Here is a 24805-nt window from a genome sequence, read left to right on the forward strand (position 1 = left end):
CCCTCTAGAAATAGAAATATAGAATATCAGTCTGATCATTTTCCTCTCAAACACGAAGAAGGTTTGATAAGTCAGATGACTGTCTGTCCTGGTTGGTTAACTTTCCCTTTATCTTAAATGCAATACCATCCTTTGATATGTAGAACATTGTACATCCAGTTACATAGTTGTACAATACTCCAAGAATGTATTACATACTACATCCAGTAGCAGGTCTCTCAGTATACAAGGCACCTTTTCTGACCCATAACCTTTAATGCAGAGTTAGGGTGTTAACCACATGTGAAGCAGTACATTAGCAGAACAATACAAAACATACTGCCCAGGTCAACCAATAATATCATGGAGTAGTTTGTCTTATACAGATTCCTGTCATACCCTGATCTGTTTCACCTATGTCATGTTTGTCTCCACCCCTCCAGGTGTCTCCCATCTTCCTTCCTACCCTCATTTATCTCTGTGTTTTCTGCTTGGGGCCAGTTTTTGTTTGTAATGCCTATAAAAGCCTTCCTTGTGTTTTTTCTACCTCCTTTAGTCTTTTCTGCCTCTTAGTTCCCTGCTTGGCCTCCTGCCTGATCTGACTCTGAGCCTGCCAGCCGCCCTGTACCTGAATGACTCTACCTTGTAGAATATGACCCTAGCCTGCTCTGAATATTATTTGGCCGGCCTCCTTGTATCTTGAATTAACCACAAACTTGCAGCCAGTGTGTGATATTGTGTAACTAGTTGTTGTCTCTTGTTGCATTTGACTACATACCTCAGTGTCTCCAGTTTGCAGAGTGGGTTCCCCAGTCCAGCAGAGAGCAGCTTCATGCCGGCATCCTTCAGATCATTGTTACTTAGATCTAGTTGTCTCAGGAAGGAGGTTGACTTCAGCACGGAGCCCAGAGATGCACAGTCTTCCTCTGTGATGTGACAGCCTGACAGCCTGTAGAAGGTTATCATTAGGGAGGGATCACAAACACTACTACCCTCTAGAAATAGAAATATAGAATATCAGTCTGATCATTTTCCTCTCAAACACGAAGAAGGTTTGATAAGTCAGATGACTGTCTGTCCTGGTTGGTTAACTTTCCCTTTATCTTAAATGCAATACCATCCTTTGATATGTAGAACATTGTACATCCAGTTACATAGTTGTACAATACTCCAAGAATGTATTACATACTACATCCAGTAGCAGGTCTCTCAGTATACAAGGCACCTTTTCTGACCCATAACCTTTAATGCAGAGTTAGGGTGTTAACCACATGTGAAGCAGTACATTAGCAGAACAATACAAAACATACTGCCCAGGTCAACCTACAATAATATCATGGAGTAGTTTGTCTTATACAGATTCCTGTCATACCCTGATCTGTTTCACCTATGTCATGTTTGTCTCCACCCCTCCAGGTGTCTCCCATCTTCCTTCCTACCCTCATTTATCTCTGTGTTTTCTGCTTGGGGCCAGTTTTTGTTTGTAATGCCTATAAAAGCCTTCCTTGTGTTTTTTCTACCTCCTTTAGTCTTTTCTGCCTCTTAGTTCCCTGCTTGGCCTCCTGCCTGATCTGACTCTGAGCCTGCCAGCCGCCCTGTACCTGAATGACTCTACCTTGTAGAATATGACCCTAGCCTGCTCTGAATATTATTTGGCCGGCCTCCTTGTATCTTGAATTAACCACAAACTTGCAGCCAGTGTGTGGTGTGTGATATTGTGTAACTAGTTGTTGTCTCTTGTTGAATTTGATTACATACCTCAGTGTCTCCAGTTTGCAGAGTGGGTTCCCCAGTCCAGCAGAGAGCAGCTTCATGCCGGCATCCTTCAGATCATTGTTATTTAGATCTAGTTGTCTCAGGAACGAGGTTGACTTCAGCACGGAGCCCAGAGAAGCACAGCCTTCCTCTGTGATGTGACAGCCTGACAGCCTGTAGAAGGTTATCATTAGGGAGGGATCACAAACACTTTTCATTGTTACCTCTACTCTTGATGCATGATGATGCTTTGCTTATGGTCTGCACCTCTTCTTCAACACCGACCACCTCTGTAAGAGTGGAACTCTCCCACTGAATTGCTGAGTTTACCTGAGAGTTTGTCCTCGTCTTTCTTGAGGGTTTAGGTTGGTTTAGGTGCAGTTCTATGGGTGTGTGTGAAGCCCTCTGCCACATTGCTTGAAAAAGGGCTATACAAATAACATTTGACTTGAACACACTGGCACAGTAGCCAGTAACCAATGTGAAAAATGAACCTGCCTGAGAAGCTGATTTTACTAAGATGGATTGTACCTGTTGAATATTCCCAAAACTATCATGTCTAATGTATACTGAGACATCATGTGGTCTTCCTGAGGTATTTCTAAATCATATAATGTGAAATGTGGGCCATCAGTGAATCTTTTGTTCTAGACTGTCTAGTGTCTTTCTGAGCCAATCAGATCACAATTCCCTCGGTACTAGGATCAATACTAGGTTTAGTATCTCCTATTATCAGTGCTATAGATGAGATCAATGGCACTGTTGTACTGACATTATCAAACTATCAATGAATATATGACACTGTTCAGGAATAGTTAGCTTGATTGTGTTATTGTGAAATAAAACTTAAAAGATTAATTCACCAGTGAGATACAATAACACAATACATCCTTTGGTAATCCAGTCTGGTTGTCTTCGAATTCGCTGGCTCCTTTTTTGAACACTTTCACTTGGAGCAGTCTCACGCGGCCTCTGTTCGTCTGCTGGAAGAGTGAATGTCTCTGGCAGCACAGACAGGCACCAAGCATCTCACGTTCTCCCATCCGTCAGTGTATAGCTGTGAGCTCCTTTCTGCTGTGTCACTTTATGAGGCTCACTGAACTTTGACTTTCCTTTCTTGACATGCACAGGGTTTCTTACATGCACAAGACTTCCTGGGTGCAATTTAGGAGTCTTAGCACGTCTTTTGGCATCAGTGTACTCTTTCATGTGTAACTGTTTATTTGCAGCTCTGTCTCTTAGTTCTAGGTCCTGAACAGTGGTGAGCTTTGGCTTGACAGAGAGGTTGGTTCTCATTTGTCTGGAACTGGAAGGAACTCAGTGACGTGAGTTTTCCACAGGATTGTGCTGTAAGGATGCTCTCTTTACACCCTGTTTAGTCTCTCTACAGCTCTACTTTTCCCTCTGGATGGTAGATTGTAGTCCAGATGTGTGCGATATCTCGTTCTTTCAAGAAAGAGGACATTTATGACGATGTTAGCTGTGGGCTATTGTCTGTCACCACAGCCATGGGGTTTCCTTTTTCACTAACCACAGTGCTCATAAAACGTATCACTGTAGCTGTTGTACATTGTGGAGCAAAACACACCTCTGGCCACTTAGAATAGTACTCCATCATAGTAATAGCAAACTTACAGTCAACAGGACCCCTTTCAAATGGGCCCACAATGTCCAGTGCAAGTCCCTTTGCCTTTGCTGTCTTATCATTCAACTGTTAGGACACACAGGTGGTAATGACACACTGCTCCAGTGCATCCATCTTAGGCCACCAGTACAGGTCTCTGAGTCTCTGTTTTGTATGGACGATGCCTTGGTGGCTCTCGTGTGCTCGGTGTACCATGTGAGAACGTAGCCTTACTGGCACCACTATTCTGTGACTCCCTCTCAGAATAAGTGACTCTTGCATGGAAAGTTCCTTCCTAATTTGGTAGTAAGGCATCATGTCTGTCGGCAGGCCTTTGGATGACGCAGGCCACCCTTTGGTCATGTAGACGTGCAGCTTACGTAGCTCTGGACAGGAGAAGCAGGCATCCGTAAAGTCAGACTTATGGTGTGTCCCAGGTAGGTCAGGTTTTTCTGGTAGTATTTACACTTCTCTGTATTCAGATGTAGTCCAGCATCATGTAACCTGTAGAGTACCGCTTTCAGGCGAGTTTCATGATCAGCACGGCAAGATGAGTAGACAATGATGTCATCACAAACTCCAGGTAGACCTTGCGGCAATATGGACATCCTTTTCTGAAATGCTGAGATGCTAGTCCATAACAAACTCGCTTGTATCTGAAAAGCCCCTCATGGGTTATGAAGGCAGTCAGGTCTCTGCTGTCCTCATGTAGAGGAACCTGGTAGTAAGCATTTGTGAGGTCGATGGTGGAGAACATGGTTTCTCCCCTGAGTTCTGAAAAGAGCTCCTCCGTGTGAGGAATGGGGTAACAATCAGTTACCACCGCCTTGTTGGGCTCCCTGAGGTCCGTACACATCCGTATTCTTGTTGAGTTCTTTTGTTGAGTCACACTGATTGGCGACACATAGGGAGAAGGGTCTATCTTCTCGATTATGTCAGCGTCTAGCAGAAGTTTTAATTCAGCCGAAACAGCTTTCCTGACAGAGGGCAGCCTCCTATTTCTGCTGCATAGGTTTCACATAATCTCTTACTTTTACTTTCTGCACCAAGATTTTCACACAGCCCATGGTAGGTAGAGGTGAAGCTATAGGGGCAGGTAAGGGTGGAACCACTATTTCTCTCACTGTCTGTTCTGATCTGAGTTTTACTCTGTTTCCCACAATGACCATTTTCAGTGCCTGGATTAAGTCTAACCTGAGCAGTGGTGAACCTGATTCTACAATGTCAAATGAGGCTGGAGCAGAACATCCATCATGTATCCATTTGTATCCAGTTGTCCCAATACTGGGATTCTCTGTCTTGAGTACGTTGCCAGTATTTTTTTGTATTTTTTAAATAAAATCTATCAAGATAAACTACGCTGGGCCTGCTGAACCTATACCTCTTCCACAGATACTGGTCAGGGAAGCATTACTTCTGTTTCTGAAGACCCGTTGGGCTGGTGGGATAAACAGTCTTTGTATAATCTGAACACCTGCATCCACAGGGTTGTCAAAGAACGGATACGCCATAATTGATTATAACTTGTCAAAACCCACTGCTTAGTTAAGGCCTTATGTTATGTCAATTAACCAATGAATTTTGAAAACAGTTAAAGTGACATTATTTCTTAACTTGTTTATTTAAATTAATACATTCTTTGGAGATGAAGTAAACACGTAGATCCATCCATGCTGGGTCATATTGTGAGATGAAAAGTCTGCACTTATGTTTCCGAACACTGACAGAACAGAAGTGATTGCGCACTGGAATTCACTCGACGGAACTGTCTATTGACATTCTGTTTCCGCCTGTTTTACTGGGATTTTCACGCACAACCATCTCTAGGGTTTACAGAGAATGGTCCGAAAAAGAGAAAATATCCAGTGAGCGGCAGTTGTGTGGTCCAAAATGCCTTGTTGATGTCAGAGGAGAATGGGCAGACTGGTTCAAGATGATAGAAAGGCAACAATAACTCAAATAACCACTCGTTACAACCTAGGTATGCAGAATACCGTCAAATACTTATCAAACTACTCCTCACTGATGACAGAAAGCATATCTTATTCTTGGCATGATGTTTATACCCAACTTGAGAATAAATAATATTGTCTAAAATCAACCATACGAAGACATTGTGCGGTTGTAACCTTGCTATTGACTCATGTAGAACAAAAATACAGACCTCAGTGTCTCCAGTTTGCAGAGTGGATTCGCCAGTCCAGCAGAGAGCAGCTTCATGCCTGAATCCCCCAGGTCGTTGTAACTCATGTCCAGCTCTGTAAGCTCTGAGGAGGGGAGAGCTGAGGCCAGCGCTTCACAGCACCGTTCTGAGAGGTTACAGTCATTCAGCCTGCATGATATAAGGAGAACACGACACATCATCAGAGTCATAGTTTGTACAATAGGATCATACGATAATCAAATATCACATCACAGTATGTGCTAAATTATATCATTATTAAAATTGCTTTATACATACAGAGCAGTTTTGGAGTCTTTGACCACCGGCAGCAGCCTCAGAAGACCTTCCTCTGATCTGGAGTATATCTTCAGGTCAAACACGTCCATCTTCTCTTCTGAAGTCAGCAACACAAAGAACAGAGCTGACCTCTGTGTAGATGAGAGCTCCACACTGGAGATACTTCCTGAGCTCAGGTACTGTTGGATCTCCTCCACCAGAGAATGGTCATTCAGTTCATTCAGACAGTGGAACAGATTCATGCATCTCTCTGGAGAGGGATTCTTTCTGATCTTCTCCTTGATGTACTTGACTGTTTCCTCATGGCTCTGTGTGTTGCTTCCTGTATGAGTCAGTAGGCCTCGTAAGTCAGTCTGATTGGACTCCATTGAGAGACCCAGGAAGAAGCGGAGGAAAAGGTCCAGGTGTCCATTCTTACTCTGCAAGGCCTTGTCCACAGCACTCTTGTAGAGGTGGACGTCAGATGTGTCTGAGGTGGACTGAGACATCAGATTCTCATTGTTGTTGATGAATGAGAGAAGTACGAACACAGCAGCCAGAAACTCCTGAAAGCTCAGATGGACAAAGCAGAACACCTTCTCCTGGAAGACTTTACCATCCTGTCTGAAGATCTGTGTGAACACTCCTGAGTACACTGAGGCATCATGGACATCAATGCCACACTCTGTCAGGTCTTTCTCATAGAAAATCAGGTTGCCTTTGTCCAGCTGGTGAAAGGCCAGTTTTCCCAGTGACAGAATGCTCTTAATGCTGTCTTCATCCCAGTGTGGATCTGTCTCAGTTTTCCCATGATACTTCACCTTCTTCTGTTTGGTCTGTAACACCAGGAAGGCTGTGTACATCTCAGTCAGGGTCTTGGGCATCTTCTCTTTCTTCTCTGTTCTCAGCATGTGCTCCAGGACTGTCACACACATTAGGGAGAAGACTGGAATGTGGCACATGATGTAGAGAGTCCTTGATGTCTTGATGTGTGAGATGATTCTCCTGGCCAGCTTCTTATCACTGCATCTCTTCATGATGTACTCATCCTTCTGTGGGTCATTGAACCCTCGTACCTCTGTCACCAGATTAACACACTCTGAAGGGATCTGATTGGCTGCTGCAGGTCGAGTGGTGATCCAGATGAGAGCAGAGGGAAGCAGGTTTCCTTTGATCAGATTGGTCAGCAGCACATCCACTGAGGTGGACTCTGTGACATCACACCAGCTCTTGTTCTTTTTGAAGGCTAAGGGCAGTCGACACTCATCCAGACCGTCAAAGACAAACAGAACGTTGTACTTGTCATAGATGGAGATTCCTGATTGTCTGGTTTCTGAGAAGAAGTGATGGACAAGTTCCATCAGACTGAACTCTTTTCCATCCAACAAATTCAGCTCTCGAAACGGCAGAGGAAAGATGAACTGGATTTCCTGATTGGCTAGTCCCTCAGCCCAGTCCGTGATGAACTTCTGCACAGAGACAGTTTTTCCGATGCCAGCAACTCCTTTTGTCAGAACAATTCTGATAGGTGTATCTTGTCCAGCTAAGGGTTTAAAGATGTTGTTGCATGTGATGGCTGTCTCTGGTCTTGCTGATTTCCTGGATGCTGTCTCAATCTGTCTCACCTCATGTTCTTTATTGACCTCTGCACTGTCACCCTCTGTGATGTAGACGTCTGTGTAGATTTCATTGAGAAGAGTTGGGTTTCCTTGTTGAGCTATGCCCTCAAAGACAGTCTGAAACTTCTTCTTCACTTTAGATTTGAGTTTACGTGAGAGTCTATGAGAAAGCTCTCCTGAATGACCAAACACAGATGTTATTCTTAACAGGGCTTTAGTTTGCAAGAGAAAGTTACTTAACTGTTCAGAATAGTTTTTCCTATTCTAAATATGATGGCAGACATTGATGGCTTATACATAAACATTGATTTTCCATCCTTGCACTTTGCCAGTTGAAAATTACTCTGATTCTCTTAACCTATATTTCATCATAAACCATCAGTCGGTCAACTAAGACTAAATGAGGAGTCTCTTACTTTCCTCCAGAGTGTCAGCCAGCTCCTTGTGGTTCATGTTCCTCAGGAAGTGCAGTGTGATCTTCAGAGCTCCCTCTCTGGCACTGCTCTCCTGCTTCTGATATTCAGGGTCCACCACTTCCTGGTCCTCCCTCTGACTCAGACTCAGAATCCTCTTCATCCTCTTCAGCTCTTCCTTCACAAACCTGATGAAAGTCTCCTCAAGCACCTGAAACAGGGAGGGAAGATATCAGAGGAACCAGGAACTCTATACACAGTAGTACAATCGGATTAAAATGATTGTCTTGTTTGTACTTTAAATGAACACAAAACTCACTGTGAATATAGAAGACAAGTTGTCATGGTGACTCTGGTCTGACTTCTGTTGATCTCTGTGGACAAGAGATGACAACACATGAACCACATGGGCTAATAGTAAAAGACTAAAATACTGAACTGTCTCCATTCCTGCATACACACAGACACTCTGTTTAAGAGTGATACAGAGTAAACTATCTTCTATACCACTAGATGGCGCTGATTCATTCCTTTCCATGAGGGGGTTTCCTGTTTACTAGCTGTCTGAGTGATCAATAATTTCCTTAAACCATACGTTTGACAAATTAAATGTCACTCCTTTAAATTTTGCAGCTGAAGATGTGTTGGGCATCAGAATCTGTTGAGGTATTTAGGTGCTTTTAGATGCACGTGGACTCTGATCGTATGTTTCATGGCCAGATGGTTTAGTGTTATTGTCTGATGAATGAAATGCAGGAGACAGGTGATGACTTTAGACCCTCTCCGTGTTTGAGCCGATCTGCAGATTGTTATGTGTTTTGTCTAATGTTTGTGTGTTAAAGATGGTTGTTTCTGTGTTCAATTGTTTGTTTGTTAATAAATATGTATGGAGAGACATATACCATTTTATTACGACTGATTCTCAGAATTTCCACCACAGTGTGTTTCAACCAGACACTGAAGAATGACATCAGGGTCCACCTCACACAGGGCTGCATGTTTGCTAGCAGCCTGCTTTAGACACCGCAGCACTCCTCCACCCAGGAGTTTAAGACCTTCTGGTCTCAAGCAGTCTAAGTGGGCTGAGCCCCGCCCGGGCTGTGCTCATACCAGGCCTGGTACCTGCAGGGCTTTGACTCTGACTGTTATGCTGTGTGTGTGTGTGTGTGTGTGTGTGTGTGTGTGTGTGTGTGTGTGTGTGTGTGTGTGTGTGTGTGTGTGTGTGTGTGTGTGTGTGTGTGTGTGTGTGTGTGTGTGTGTGTGCATGGAAGTTATGACTAGGAGGACCATACATCTGTGTATGTGTGTATGTGTGTGTAGGGAGAGGAAGGTTATGTTTGTCAAACAGTCACTGATCTATCTTTTATTTTATGTTAAGCTATTATACAAGTATTTTAATATTGAGAAGTTGTAACCACCTAACACACTCACAGGCTCATCCTGGAGGTCCCTCAAGTCTCTACTGAATTAAAGAGAGCAGCTTTGAGATATTGTTCTGCAAAGATATAGAATGACCAAATGGTAGCCATGCATTATTGTATTTGGTCTGGGGAAGTTGCAGTGTTGTGCGGTCTTTTTTGCCAGTTTGTTGTGGTTGTGTTGTGATTGTGTGTCTGTTAATGTCAGTCCAACATTAAAGCAGCACAGTGGACTGGTAGGTTGTGGTCCTGTCTCTCACTGATCAAACACAACCAGGAGGTCAAAGGGCTTGATGTGCCTGATGGTGGTCTAGTGGTTAAACCATTGCTAACTAAAAAGAAGACTTATGGTACAGCACTTACACATGTTAATGACATCATGTTAAATAACAGCTAGCTGTCACTGTGTAATTCTACCACATGGTCGGAACATCAGACAGGCTATGAGTTCTAACCTTCGTTCAGTAGAAACGTCACATGATGATCCTGAATCTAGTGATTACATTAGACAATATTGATCACCTTAACATTAAAAACCAGTAGAGGTCAGTACATACCCTTCCTCATTAGAAGGTCCTCCTCCATCACTGAAGGAGGGAGGTGGATCCATGGACCAGTCACTCTTCATGGACACACAGCTGGGTACAGGTGAGGCTGGTCTCTGCCGTTTGATCCTGTTAACAAACACATTCAAAGGTTTTACAAAAGTCAATCATTTAAAGTAGACCAAACTGATCCTTTGTAACAATATTTGTCGCTAAAATATAATGACTTCATTATACTGCAGAAAATTAGTTTTCACATTGAACACCATCAGAGGTCAATACATACCCTTCCTCATTAGAAGGTCCTCCTCCATCACTGAAGAAGAGAGGTAGATTCATGGACTTGTCACTCTTCATGGACACACAGCTGGGTACAGGTGAGGCTGGTCTCTCCTGCTGGATTGGGCTTCAACACAACAGAGACAGACCTTCAGTCTCTCATTTATTCTGACTAATGATGATGTCATAATATCACTGCTGAGCTCTGAGATGGAGAACAGTCATGAACAGTTATGGATTCTTATCTTACCTCTTAGCTTTGGTGTCCATGTCATGTTCCCCAGAGAGACTCATTTTAGAGGCAGGAACCCCCTCCTCTCTCTCCCTAGGGGGACTCATTTTAGAGGCAGTACCACCCCCCTCTCTCCGTCCACTCTCTAAAATACAGAACGTTCCTCTTCAGGGTCTGATTAGTAGAAGTATTTTGAAGCCAGACCTGTAGACCTGTAAACAAACAAGTTAGAAGTTAGAATCCAACCTTATTAAACTGCTACCTCAAGAGAAGAAGGATAGGATAACTTACTTTTTACCCTGATTCCTAACACCCCTCTATGATGTAAACAACTCAATTAAAACACATACAGAACAACAACTGATCATTAATAAACATTGACAACACACCAATGTAACGAAAACAGTATCTTCAGTATCTGTCATGTATCTCATACTGACATAAGAGAAGACAACAAGCTCCACTCCATCATACTGCACCATCAGCTGTACTGAGGACTACCTCACTTCCTCTTACAACAAACTCCACTCCATCATACTGCACCATCAGATGTACTGAGCACTACCTCACTTCCTCTTACAACAAACTCCACTCCATCATACTGCACCATCAGCTGTACTGAGCACTACCTCACTTCCTCTTACAACAAGCTCCACTCCATCATACTGCACCATCAGCTGTACTGAGCACTACCTCACTTCCTCTTAGAAAACCTTGATGGATCAGTAACCTATGACGTGTATCTGTGTGGAGGTATGATTATGTTCCTGTTAAATTTGCCTGAAAACGCCTAAACAGCATACCCAAAGTAAATTGGAAGCTGTTCTTGAACCATTTGGAGTACATGCATGTAAATGATCTCTTTTGAAAGCTGACACTCTGAAGTTATGTCCCCTGTTGTCAGGACCCCTGTCAGTCCTTCTAGTGTTGAGTAATAGAAGCTTGAACACAATAAAGTGAAAATTTCAATTTCCGCCTAGATTTTGTTTTGAAAACAGAGGCCTGAATAGGCCTAGAGGTGGTAGGTATTATCTGGAAGACTAAATTGGACCACAGGTTGAAGCCTTACCCAATTCAAATCAAAAGTCAAACATAATACCACAATATATTCATATTTGACACATGTTTTTATAAGAGTACATCCAGGAATTTTCTAAAAGGGTCTTTTGGAGACTCCAAAATGACCCTTTGTAACCAAGGTCAAGGTCAAATAAAAAGGTATTATTTTTCATAATTGTTATCTCTGGCCCATCTCTGGTACTTAGAAATATCATATATAATAGCTAAATCCCTAATTAGTAATACTGAAACACAAAAACTGAAGCATGAACACATTGGAGTGCTTTATCTGATTCCAAGGATTGGCGCACAAAGAACACTGATTCTGTCAACCATATTGCGCAATCGACTGTTATTTTGAAGGCTCCACAGACGCATACAAATGAGGTATTGGCATTTTCAGCTAGCTGTCAGCTACAAGGCTAACGAGCTCATTTCAGAGCCAGTCGAAGCCAGTTCGAGAAATTGGTTTAGAACGAGTGTGGGGGGGGGGGGGGGCGGGGGGGGGGCGGGGGGGGGGCGGGGGGGGGCAGGACGCACAGACCTAGTTGGCTTTAGAGGGCTGTCAACGGGGCATGGAAGCTCCTATTGGGTCGAACAAGGTGTCAATCAAAAGGGGAGGGTTCAACGGACATTTTGAGACCTTCATTTTGTAAATACTCCGTTGATAAATCGGAGAAAATAACACTTTTATGTGAACAAGTTGTTTCTTCCGTCGGCTAACTTGCATAATGAAACAAAGGATAATGGCTATTCATGAACGTAAAACATTGTATTTGGACGAATTACTTTACATGGTTAGATACTTTGAACCCTTGGGACTTAAGCAGATCAAGTTTTGATGGCATGATTTGCACACCTGGACCTATTTGAACAACTTAGGGTGAGTACAACTTTTTTCTTTGGCATTGTTGAAGGAATGTTCACCGGAAAAAGACGTTGACTTTGCTTGCTATTGCGACTTGATCTTGAATTGGTTTATTTCAATGGAAGCACAAGAATCGTAGCTTTCCAACGATGTATGTAGCGTCTAAAAAATATATTTTTTAGAATTTAGTGCGTCGTAACTGAGGAAGGGGGAGGCAGCATTTTTGTCTCGCGGGCGAAACAGGAGCAGAGTTTACAAGATTACAGCAATGTCATTGTAAATATAGGATTTTGAAAGACTTGATAAATGACCAACAACAGCATGGCTGGTTGATTAAGTGAAACCATTTTTTTTTTTTTATCTTGTTAGATCGTAGTTGGATTTGTTTTAATTTGGTATTACGTAAATGTCGGCCATCAGACTTGAGCAAAAGGCTGTTTCACTTCCTCTTAGAAAAATCTGGTTAGTTACTAAGATGAAGTAACTCTGGAACATCACATTCTCTGTTCATGTATGTGTACAATGATACTGTGAAGGAATATTGTAAAATCACTTACTTTAAAGTCTGCTTTTCAGTTTGAGAATCTGCTTTACCGATTCTTGTAGTCACCAAATGGATCCTGTTTAAAATATTTAGACTTCACTTTTACCTGCCCCACCCCATGTCTCTCATGTCAGGCCCCACACACCTCCATATATGGCCAATATGAAACAGAATGAGGAACATTCCTGTGTATATACATCATGAGAAATAAGAGGAGGAGCTGAAAGTTGATTCTCAGAGCAGGAACTGAGACAAACACACAGGTGAAAAAACAGAAATGAGAAATTAAATAATCGATTATGTTTGATTATTTTATATAATTGATTTGAATAACTCAACAACAAATGGCTAAGAATCTACAGTTACATCAATCTATCATGCCGGCATCCTTCAGATCATTGTTACTTAGATCTAGTTGTCTCAGGAAGGAGGTTGACTTCAGCACGGAGCCCAGAGATGCACAGTCTTCCTCTGTGATGTGACAGCCTGACAGCCTGTAGAAGGTTATCATTAGGGAGGGATCACAAACACTACTACCCTCTAGAAATAGAAATATAGAATATCAGTCTGATCATTTTCCTCTCAAACACGAAGAAGGTTTGATAAGTCAGATGACTGTCTGTCCTGGTTGGTTAACTTTCCCTTTATCTTAAATGCAATACCATCCTTTGATATGTAGAACATTGTACATCCAGTTACATAGTTGTACAATACTCCAAGAATGTATTACATACTACATCCAGTAACAGGTCTCTCAGTATACAAGGCACCTTTTCTGACCCATAACCTTTAATGCAGAGTTAGGGTGTTAACCACATGTGAAGCAGTACATTAGCAGAACAATACAAAACATACTGCCCAGGTCAACCTACAATAATATCATGGAGTAGTTTGTCTTATACAGATTCCTGTCATACCCTGATCTGTTTCACCTATGTCATGTTTGTCTCCACCCTTCCAGGTGTCTCCCATCTTCCTTCCTACCCTCATTTATCTCTGTGTTTTCTGCTTGGGGACAGTTTTTGTTTGTAATGCCTATAAAAGCCTTCCTTGTGTTTTTTCTACCTCCTTTAGTCTTTTCTGCCTCTTAGTTCCCTGCTTGGCCTCCTGCCTGATCTGACTCTGAGCCTGCCAGCCGCCCTGTCCCTGAATGACTCTACCTTGTAGAATATGACCCTAGCCTGCTCTGAATATTATTTGGCCGGCCTCCTTGTATCTTGAATTAACCACAAACTTGCAGCCAGTGTGTGGTGTGTGATATTGTGTAACTAGTTGTTGTCTCTTGTTGAATTTGATTACATACCTCAGTGTCTCCAGTTTGCAGAGTGGGTTCCCCAGTCCAGCAGAGAGCAGCTTCATGCCGGCATCCTTCAGATCATTGTTACTTAGATCTAGTTGTCTCAGGAACGAGGTTGACTTCAGCACGGAGCCCAGAGAAGCACAGCCTTCCTCTGTGATGTGACAGCCTGACAGCCTGTAGAAGGTTATCATTAGGGAGGGATCACAAACACTTTTCATTGTTACCTCTACTCTTGATGCATGATGATGCTTTGCTTATGGTCTGCACCTCTTCTTCAACACCGACCACCTCTGTAAGAGTGGAACTCTCCCACTGAATTGCTGAGTTTCCCTGAGAGTTTGTCCTCGTCTTTCTTGAGGGTTTAGGTTGGTTTAGGTGCAGTTCTATGGGTGTGTGTGAAGCCCTCTGCCACATTGCTTGAAAAAGGGCTATACAAATAACATTTGACTTGAACACACTGGCACAGTAGCCAGTAACCAATGTGAAAAATGAACCTGCCTGAGAAGCTGATTTTACTAAGATGGATTGTACCTGTTGAATATTCCCAAAACTATCATGTCTAATGTATACTGAGACATCATGTGGTCTTCCTGAGGTATTTCTAAATCATATAATGTGAAATGTGGGCCATCAGTGAATCTTTTGTTCTAGACTGTCTAGTGTCTTTCTGAGCCAATCAGATCACAATTCCCTCGGTACTAGGATCAATACTAGGTTTAGTATCTCCTATTATCAGTGCTATAGATGAGATCAATGGCACTGTTGTACTGACATTATCAAACTATCAATGAATATATGACACTGTTCAGGAATAGTTAGCTTGATTGTGTTATTGTGAAATAAAACTTAAAAGATTAATTCACCAGTGAGATACAATAACACAATACATCCTTTGGTAATCCAGTCTGGTTGTCTTCGAATTCGCTGGCTCCTTTTTTGAACACTTTCACTTGGAGCAGTCTCACGCGGCCTCTGTTCGTCTGCTGGAAGAGTGAATGTCTCTGGCAGCACAGACAGGCACCAAGCATCTCACGTTCTCCCATCCGTCAGTGTATAGCTGTGAGCTCCTTTCTGCTGTGTCACTTTATGAGGCTCACTGAACTTTGACTTTCCTTTCTTGACATGCACAGGGTTTCTTACATGCACAAGACTTCCTGGGTGAAATTTAGGAGTCTTAGCACGTCTTTTGGCATCAGTGTACTCTTTCATGTGTAACTGTTTATTTGCAGCTCTGTCTCTTAGTTCTAGGTCCTGAACAGTGGTGAGCTTTGGCTTGACAGAGAGGTTGGTTCTCATTTGTCTGGAACTGGAAGGAACTCAGTGACGTGAGTTTTCCACAGGATTGTGCTGTAAGGATGCTCTCTTTACACCCTGTTTAGTCTCTCTACAGCTCTACTTTTCCCTCTGGATGGTAGATTGTAGTCCAGATGTGTGCGATATCTCGTTCTTTCAAGAAAGAGGACATTTATGACGATGTTAGCTGTGGGCTATTGTCTGTCACCACAGCCATGGGGTTTCCTTTTTCACTAACCACAGTGCTCATAAAACGTATCACTGTAGCTGTTGTACATTGTGGAGCAAAACACACCTCTGGCCACTTAGAATAGTACTCCATCATAGTAATAGCAAACTTACAGTCAACAGGACCCCTTTCAAATGGGCCCACAATGTCCAGTGCAAGTCCCTTTGCCTTTGCTGTCTTATCATTCAACTGTTAGGACACACAGGTGGTAATGACACACTGCTCCAGTGCATCCATCTTAGGCCACCAGTACAGGTCTCTGAGTCTCTGTTTTGTATGGACGATGCCTTGGTGGCTCTCGTGTGCTCGGTGTACCATGTGAGAACGTAGCCTTACTGGCACCACTATTCTGTGACTCCCTCTCAGAATAAGTGACTCTTGCATGGAAAGTTCCTTCCTAATTTGGTAGTAAGGCATCATGTCTGTCGGCAGGCCTTTGGATGACGCAGGCCACCCTTTGGTCATGTAGACGTGCAGCTTACGTAGCTCTGGACAGGAGAAGCAGGCATCCGTAAAGTCAGACTTATGGTGTGTCCCAGGTAGGTCAGGTTTTTCTGGTAGTATTTACACTTCTCTGTATTCAGATGTAGTCCAGCATCATGTAACCTGTAGAGTACCGCTTTCAGGCGAGTTTCATGATCAGCACGGCAAGATGAGTAGACAATGATGTCATCACAAACTCCAGGTAGACCTTGCGGCAATATGGACATCCTTTTCTGAAATGCTGAGATGCTAGTCCATAACAAACTCGCTTGTATCTGAAAAGCCCCTCATGGGTTATGAAGGCAGTCAGGTCTCTGCTGTCCTCATGTAGAGGAACCTGGTAGTAAGCATTTGTGAGGTCGATGGTGGAGAACATGGTTTCTCCCCTGAGTTCTGAAAAGAGCTCCTCCGTGTGAGGAATGGGGTAACAATCAGTTACCACCGCCTTGTTGGGCTCCCTGAGGTCCGTACACATCCGTATTCTTGTTGAGTTCTTTTGTTGAGTCACACTGATTGGCGACACATAGGGAGAAGGGTCTATCTTCTCGATTATGTCAGCGTCTAGCAGAAGTTTTAATTCAGCCGAAACAGCTTTCCTGACAGAGGGCAGCCTCCTATTTCTGCTGCATAGGTTTCACATAATCTCTTACTTTTACTTTCTGCACCAAGATTTTCACACAGCCCATGGTAGGTAGAGGTGAAGCTATAGGGGCAGGTAAGGGTGGAACCACTATTTCTCTCACTGTCTGTTCTGATCTGAGTTTTACTCTGTTTCCCACAATGACCATTTTCAGTGCCTGGATTAAGTCTAACCTGAGCAGTGGTGAACCTGATTCTACAATGTCAAATGAGGCTGGAGCAGAACATCCATCATGTATCCATTTGTATCCAGTTGTCCCAATACTGGGATTCTCTGTCTTGAGTACGTTGCCAGTATTTTTTTGTATTTTTTAAATAAAATCTATCAAGATAAACTACGCTGGGCCTGCTGAACCTATACCTCTTCCACAGATACTGGTCAGGGAAGCATTACTTCTGTTTCTGAAGACCCGTTGGGCTGGTGGGATAAACAGTCTTTGTATAATCTGAACACCTGCATCCACAGGGTTGTCAAAGAACGGATACGCCATAATTGATTATAACTTGTCAAAACCCACTGCTTAGTTAAGGCCTTATGTTATGTCAATTAACCAATGAATTTTGAAAACAGTTAAAGTGACATTATTTCTTAACTTGTTTATTTAAATTAATACATTCTTTGGAGATGAAGTAAACACGTAGATCCATCCATGCTGGGTCATATTGTGAGATGAAAAGTCTGCACTTATGTTTCCGAACACTGACAGAACAGAAGTGATTGCGCACTGGAATTCACTCGACGGAACTGTCTATTGACATTCTGTTTCCGCCTGTTTTACTGGGATTTTCACGCACAACCATCTCTAGGGTTTACAGAGAATGGTCCGAAAAAGAGAAAATATCCAGTGAGCGGCAGTTGTGTGGTCCAAAATGCCTTGTTGATGTCAGAGGAGAATGGGCAGACTGGTTCAAGATGATAGAAAGGCAACAATAACTCAAATAACCACTCGTTACAACCTAGGTATGCAGAATACCGTCAAATACTTATCAAACTACTCCTCACTGATGACAGAAAGCATATCTTATTCTTGGCATGATGTTTATACCCAACTTGAGAATAAATAATATTGTCTAAAATCAACCATACGAAGACATTGTGCGGTTGTAACCTTGCTATTGACTCATGTAGAACAAAAATACAGACCTCAGTGTCTCCAGTTTGCAGAGTGGATTCGCCAGTCCAGCAGAGAGCAGCTTCATGCCTGAATCCCCCAGGTCGTTGTAACTCATGTCCAGCTCTGTAAGCTCTGAGGAGGGGAGAGCTGAGGCCAGCGCTTCACAGCACCGTTCTGAGAGGTTACAGTCATTCAGCCTGCATGATATAAGGAGAACACGACACATCATCAGAGTCATAGTTTGTACAATAGGATCATACGATAATCAAATATCACATCACAGTATGTGCTAAATTATATCATTATTAAAATTGCTTTATACATACAGAGCAGTTTTGGAGTCTTTGACCACCGGCAGCAGCCTCAGAAGACCTTCCTCTGATCTGGAGTATATCTTCAGGTCAAACACGTCCATCTTCTCTTCTGAAGTCAGCAACACAAAGAACAGAGCTGACCTCTGTGTAGATGAGAGCTCCACACTGGAGATACTTCCTGAGCTCAGGTACTGTTGGATCTCCTCCACCAGAGAATGGTCATTCAGTTCATTCAGACAGTGGAACAGATTCATGCATCTCTCTGGAGAGGGATTCTTTCTGATCTTCTCCTTGATGTACTTGACTGTTTCCTCATGGCTCTGTGTGTTGCTTCCTGTATGAGTCAGTAGGCCTCGTAAGTCAGTCTGATTGGACTCCATTGAGAGACCCAGGAAGAAGCGGAGGAAAAGGTCCAGGTGTCCATTCTTACTCTGCAAGGCCTTGTCCACAGCACTCTTGTAGAGGTGGACGTCAGATGTGTCTGAGGTGGACTGAGACATCAGATTCTCATTGTTGTTGATGAATGAGAGAAGTACGAACACAGCAGCCAGAAACTCCTGAAAGCTCAGATGGACAAAGCAGAACACCTTCTCCTGGAAGACTTTACCATCCTGTCTGAAGATCTGTGTGAACACTCCTGAGTACACTGAGGCATCATGGACATCAATGCCACACTCTGTCAGGTCTTTCTCATAGAAAATCAGGTTGCCTTTGTCCAGCTGGTGAAAGGCCAGTTTTCCCAGTGACAGAATGCTCTTAATGCTGTCTTCATCCCAGTGTGGATCTGTCTCAGTTTTCCCATGATACTTCACCTTCTTCTGTTTGGTCTGTAACACCAGGAAGGCTGTGTACATCTCAGTCAGGGTCTTGGGCATCTTCTCTTTCTTCTCTGTTCTCAGCATGTGCTCCAGGACTGTCACACACATTAGGGAGAAGACTGGAATGTGGCACATGATGTAGAGAGTCCTTGATGTCTTGATGTGTGAGATGATTCTCCTGGCCAGCTTCTTATCACTGCATCTCTTCATGATGTACTCATCCTTCTGTGGGTCATTGAACCCTCGTACCTCTGTCACCAGATTAACACACTCTGAAGGGATCTGATTGGCTGCTGCAGGTCGAGTGGTGATCCAGATGAGAGCAGAGGGAAGCAGGTTTCCTTTGATCAGATTGGTCAGCAGCACATCCACTGAGGTGGACTCTGTGACATCACACCAGCTCTTGTTCTTTTTGAAGGCTAAGGGCAGTCGACACTCATCCAGACCGTCAAAGACAAACAGAACGTTGTACTTGTCATAGATGGAGATTCCTGATTGTCTGGTTTCTGAGAAGAAGTGATGGACAAGTTCCATCAGACTGAACTCTTTTCCATCCAACAAATTCAGCTCTCGAAACGGCAGAGGAAAGATGAACTGGATTTCCTGATTGGCTAGTCCCTCAGCCCAGTCCGTGATGAACTTCTGCACAGAGACAGTTTTTCCGATGCCAGCAACTCCTTTTGTCAGAACAATTCTGATAGGTGTATCTTGTCCAGCTAAGGGTTTAAAGATGTTGTTGCATGTGATGGCTGTCTCTGGTCTTGCTGATTTCCTGGATGCTGTCTCAATCTGTCTCACCTCATGTTCTTTATTGACCTCTGCACTGTCACCCTCTGTGATGTAGACGTCTGTGTAGATTTCATTGAGAAGAGTTGGGTTTCCTTGTTGAGCTATGCCCTCAAAGACAGTCTGAAACTTCTTCTTCACTTTAGATTTGAGTTTACGTGAGAGTCTATGAGAAAGCTCTCCTGAATGACCAAACACAGATGTTATTCTTAACAGGGCTTTAGTTTGCAAGAGAAAGTTACTTAACTGTTCAGAATAGTTTTTCCTATTCTAAATATGATGGCAGACATTGATGGCTTATACATAAACATTGATTTTCCATCCTTGCACTTTGCCAGTTGAAAATTACTCTGATTCTCTTAACCTATATTTCATCATAAACCATCAGTCGGTCAACTAAGACTAAATGAGGAGTCTCTTACTTTCCTCCAGAGTGTCAGCCAGCTCCTTGTGGTTCATGTTCCTCAGGATGTGCAGTGTGATCTTCAGAGCTCCCTCTCTGGCACTGCTCTCCTGCTTCTGATATTCAGGGTCCACCACTTCCTGGTCCTCCCTCTGACTCAGACTCAGAATCCTCTTCATCCTCTTCAGCTCTTCCTTCACAAACCTGATGACAGTCTCCTCAAGCACCTGAAACAGGGAGGGAAGATATCAGAGGAACCAGGAACTCTATACACAGTAGTACAATCGGATTAAAATGATTGTCTTGTTTGTACTTTAAATGAACACAAAACTCACTGTGAATATAGAAGACAAGTCGTCATGGTGACTCTGGTCTGACTTCTGTTGATCTCTGTGGACAAGAGATGACAACACATGAACCACATGGGCTAAATATCTAAGACTAAAATACTGAACTGTCTCCATTCCTGCATACACACAGACACTCTGTTTAAGAGTGATACAGAGTAAACTATCTTCTATACCACTAGATGGCGCTGATTCATTCCTTTCCATGAGGGGGTTTCCTGTTTACTAGCTGTCTGAGTGATCAATAATTTCCTTAAACCATACGTTTGACAAATTAAATGTCACTCCTTTAAATTTTGCAGCTGAAGATGTGTTGGGCATCAGAATCTGTTGAGGTATTTAGGTGCTTTTAGATGCACATGGACTCTGATCGTATGTTTCATGGCCAGATGGTTTAGTGTTATTGTCTGATGAATGAAATGCAGGAGACAGGTGATGACTTTAGACCCTCTCCGTGTTTGAGCCGATCTGCAGATTGTTATGTGTTTTGTCTAATGTTTGTGTGTTAAAGATGGTTGTTTCTGTGTTCAATTGTTTGTTTGTTAATAAATATGTATGGAGAGACATATACCATTTTATTACGACTGATTCTCAGAATTTCCACCACAGTGTGTTTCAACCAGACACTGAAGAATGACATCAGGGTCCACCTCACACAGGGCTGCATGTTTGCTAGCAGCCTGCTTTAGACACTGCAGCACTCCTCCACCCAGGAGTTTAAGACCTTCTGGTCTCAAGCAGTCTAAGTGGGCTGAGCCCCGCCCGGGCTGTGCTCATACCAGGCCTGGTACCTGCAGGGCTTTGACTCTGACTGTTATGCTGTGTGTGTGTGTGTGTGTGTGTGTGTGTGTGTGTGTGTGTGTGTGTGTGTGTGTGTGTGTGTGTGTGTGTGTGTGTGTGTGTGTGTGTGTGTGTGTGTGTGTGTGTGTGTGTGTGTGTGTGTGTGTGTGTGTGTGTGTGTGTGTGTGTGTGTGTGTGCATGGAAGTTATGACTAGGAGGACCATACATCTGTGTATGTGTGTGTAGGGAGAGGAAGGTTATGTTTGTCAAACAGTCACTGATCTATCTTTTATTTTATGTTAAGCTATTATACAAAAACTCAGTATTGACATTATACTGTATGTCAAGTATTTTAATATTGAGAAGTTGTAACCACCTAACACACTCACAGGCTCATCCTGGAGGTCCCTCAAGTCTCTACTGAATTAAAGAGAGCAGCTTTGAGATATTGTTCTGCAAAGATATAGAATGACCAAATGGTAGCCATGCATTATTGTATTTGGTCTGGGGAAGTTGCAGTGTTGTGTGGTCTTTTTTGCCAGTTTGTTGTGGTTGTGTTGTGATTGTGTGTCTGTTAATGTCAGTCCAACATTAAAGCAGCACAGTGGACTGGTAGGTTGTGGTCCTGTCTCTCACTGATCAAACACAACCAGGAGGTCAAAGGGCTTGATGTGCCTGATGGTGGTCTAGTGGTTAAACCATTGCTAACTAAAAAGAAGACTTATGGTACAGCACTTACACATGTTAATGACATCATGTTAAATAACAGCTAGCTGTCACTGTGTAATTCTACCACATGGTCGGAACATCAGACAGGCTATGAGTTCTAACCTTCGTTCAGTAGAAACGTCACATGATGATCCTGAATCTAGTGATTACATTAGACTTCCAAATATTGATCACCTTAACATTAAAAACCAGTAGAGGTCAGTACATACCCTTCCTCATTAGAAGGTCCTCCTCCATCACTGAAGAAGGGAGGTGGATCCATGGACTTGTCACTCTTCATGGACACACAGCTGGGTACAGGTGAGGCTGGTCTCTCCTGCTGGATTGGGCTTCAACACAACAGAGACAGACCTTCAGTCTCTCATTTATTCTGACAAATGATGATGTCATAATATCACTGCTGAGCTCTGAGATGGAGAACAGTCATGAACAGTTATGGATTCTTATCTTACCTCTTAGCTTTGGTGTCCATGTCATGTTCCCCAGAGAGACTCATTTTAGAGGCAGGAACCCCCTCCTCTCTCTCCCTAGGGGGACTCATTTTAGAGGCAGTACCACCCCCCTCTCTCCCTCCACTCTCTAAAATACAGAACGTTCCTCTTCAGGGTCTGATTAGTAGAAGTATTTTGAAGCCAGACCTGTAGACCTGTAAACAAACAAGTTAGAAGTTAGAATCCAACCTTATTAAACTGCTACCTCAAGAGAAGAAGGATAGGATAACTTACTTTTTACCCTGATTCCTAACACCCCTCTATGATGTAAACAACTCAATTAAAACACATACAGAACAACAACTGATAATTAATAAACATTGACAACACACCAATGTAACGAACAGTATCTTCAGTATCTGTCATGTATCTCATACTGACATAAGAGAAGACAACAAGCTCCACTCCATCATACTGCACCATCAGCTGTACTGAGGACTACCTCACTTCCTCTTACAACAAACTCCACTCCATCATACTGCACCATCAGATGTACTGAGCACTACCTCACTTCCTCTTACAACAAACTCCACTCCATCATACTGCACCATCAGCTGTACTGAGCACTACCTCACTTCCTCTTACAACAAGCTCCACTCCATCATACTGCACCATCAGCTGTACTGAGCACTACCTCACTTCCTCTTAGAAAACCTTGATGGATCAGTAACCTATGACGTGTATCTGTGTGGAGGTATGATTATCTATGTTTATAGAGTTTACAAGATTACAGCAATGTCATTGTAAATATAGGATTTTGAAAGACTTGATAAATGACCAACAACAGCATGGCTGGTTGATTAAGTGAAACCATTTTTTTTTTTTTATCTTGTTAGATCGTAGTTGGATTTGTTTTAATTTCGTATTACGTAAATGTCGGCCATCAGACTTGAGCAAAAGGCTGTTTCACTTCCTCTTAGAAAAATCTGGTTAGTTACTAAGATGAAGTAACTCTGGAACATCACATTCTCTGTTCATGTATGTGCACAATGATACTGTGAAGGAATATTGTAAAATCACTTACTTTAAAGTCTGCTTTTCAGTTTGAGAATCTGCTTTACCAATTCTTGTAGTCACAAAATGGATCCTGTTTAAAATATTTAGACTTTTACCTGTGCCCCACCCCATGTCTCTCATGTCAGGCCCCACACACCTCCATATATGGACCAATATGAAACAGAATGAGGAACATTCCTGTGTATATACACCATGAGAAATAGGAGGAGGAGCTTAAAGTTGATTCTCAGAGCAGGAACTGAGACAAACACACAGGTGAAAAAACAGAAATTAGAAATTAAATAATCGATTATGTTTGATTATTTTATATAATTGATTTGAATAACTCAACAACAAATGGCTAAGAATCTACAGTTACATCAATCTATTTTTTATGTATGATGCAATTCAGTATGATTATCAATATCATGGGGTTATGGTTTGTCTGTGACAGGCTAAATGATTTGTATAATATTATTATGTTAGTCCTAAATGAATGATTCAGTGTTAAGCTTCAGATATAGATTAGTATTGGGGGCGGCTGTGGCTCAGGCGGTAAAGAGGGTTGTCTGTTAATCACCATGTTGGTGGTTCGATCCCCGACTCCTCCTAGGTCATGTGCCGAAGTATCCTTGAGCAAAACTCTGAACCCCAAGTTGCTCCCGATGGGCAGGCCAGCACCTTGCATGGTAGCTCGCTGCCGTCGGTATGTGTGAGTGTGAGTATGAATGGGTGAATGAGAGGCAACAATTGTAAAGCCCTTTAAGTGCCGCTACGGTAGAAAAGGCCCTATATAAATGCAGTCCATTTACCATTTAGTGTGGATAACATTAGCATGGCGACCACCTCCACAGCAATATCAGGTTGTTGTTGAACACATTCAGTTGAGGCTGCACTGCCTGGTGTGGTGGGCGTGACTGTGGCCAGCTCAGGGTCCAGCCCTCCCTTAGAGTCCTCCCCAGACCTGCTTCCCTGGCTGCTCTGAGAGACACTCACCTCAGTCTCACTGTCTCCCTCTCCATCCCTCTCTCCATCTGCACCAGGGGAACAGTCCAGTAACACATGGGGCATTAACATTTCTACATCACATTAGACATTTGATCCATTCAGCAGATGCTTTCATCTAAACTGAAGTACATAGGTGTGTCAGCAGGTGTGACTGGGTCAGCAGGTGGGACTGGGTCAGACTGGGTCACCGGGGATCTCAGCTAGAATCGAGGCCTGCCTCACAGACATCTCCGCCTGGACCACTGCAACTCGCTTCTCGCCAGTCTCCCAGCATGCGCAACCCGCCCTCTCCAGAGGA

The 24805-nt window shown here is 43.0% G+C and overlaps 1 protein-coding gene across 1 annotated transcript in view; it reads right to left on the reverse strand.

The window, feature by feature from the left end:
• The window catches only part of LOC134012322 (uncharacterized), a 35032-nt gene extending 11387 nt beyond the window's left edge, over nt 1–23645 (reverse strand). The window contains exons 1-18 of the mRNA XM_062452115.1: nt 23528–23645; nt 22465–22658; nt 22222–22341; nt 20491–20545; nt 20175–20382; nt 18161–19934; nt 17864–18031; nt 14079–14249; nt 13157–13269; nt 10323–10467; nt 10080–10199; nt 9806–9922; nt 8150–8204; nt 7834–8041; nt 5820–7593; nt 5523–5690; nt 1738–1908; nt 758–928 (exon numbers count right to left, since the gene is read on the reverse strand). Coding sequence (XP_062308099.1) covers nt 758–928; nt 1738–1908; nt 5523–5690; nt 5820–7593; nt 7834–8041; nt 8150–8204; nt 9806–9922; nt 10080–10199; nt 10323–10467; nt 13157–13269; nt 14079–14249; nt 17864–18031; nt 18161–19934; nt 20175–20382; nt 20491–20545; nt 22222–22341; nt 22465–22553 — 5627 coding nt within the window. The 5' untranslated portion in view covers nt 22554–22658; nt 23528–23645. The remainder of the gene's footprint in view (nt 1–757; nt 929–1737; nt 1909–5522; nt 5691–5819; nt 7594–7833; nt 8042–8149; nt 8205–9805; nt 9923–10079; nt 10200–10322; nt 10468–13156; nt 13270–14078; nt 14250–17863; nt 18032–18160; nt 19935–20174; nt 20383–20490; nt 20546–22221; nt 22342–22464; nt 22659–23527) is intronic.
• Nucleotides 23646–24805: the final 1160 nt, after the last annotated feature.

Source organism: Osmerus eperlanus, chromosome 25 (genome assembly GCF_963692335.1).
Source record: "Osmerus eperlanus chromosome 25, fOsmEpe2.1, whole genome shotgun sequence".
NCBI lineage: Eukaryota > Metazoa > Chordata > Actinopteri > Osmeriformes > Osmeridae > Osmerus > Osmerus eperlanus.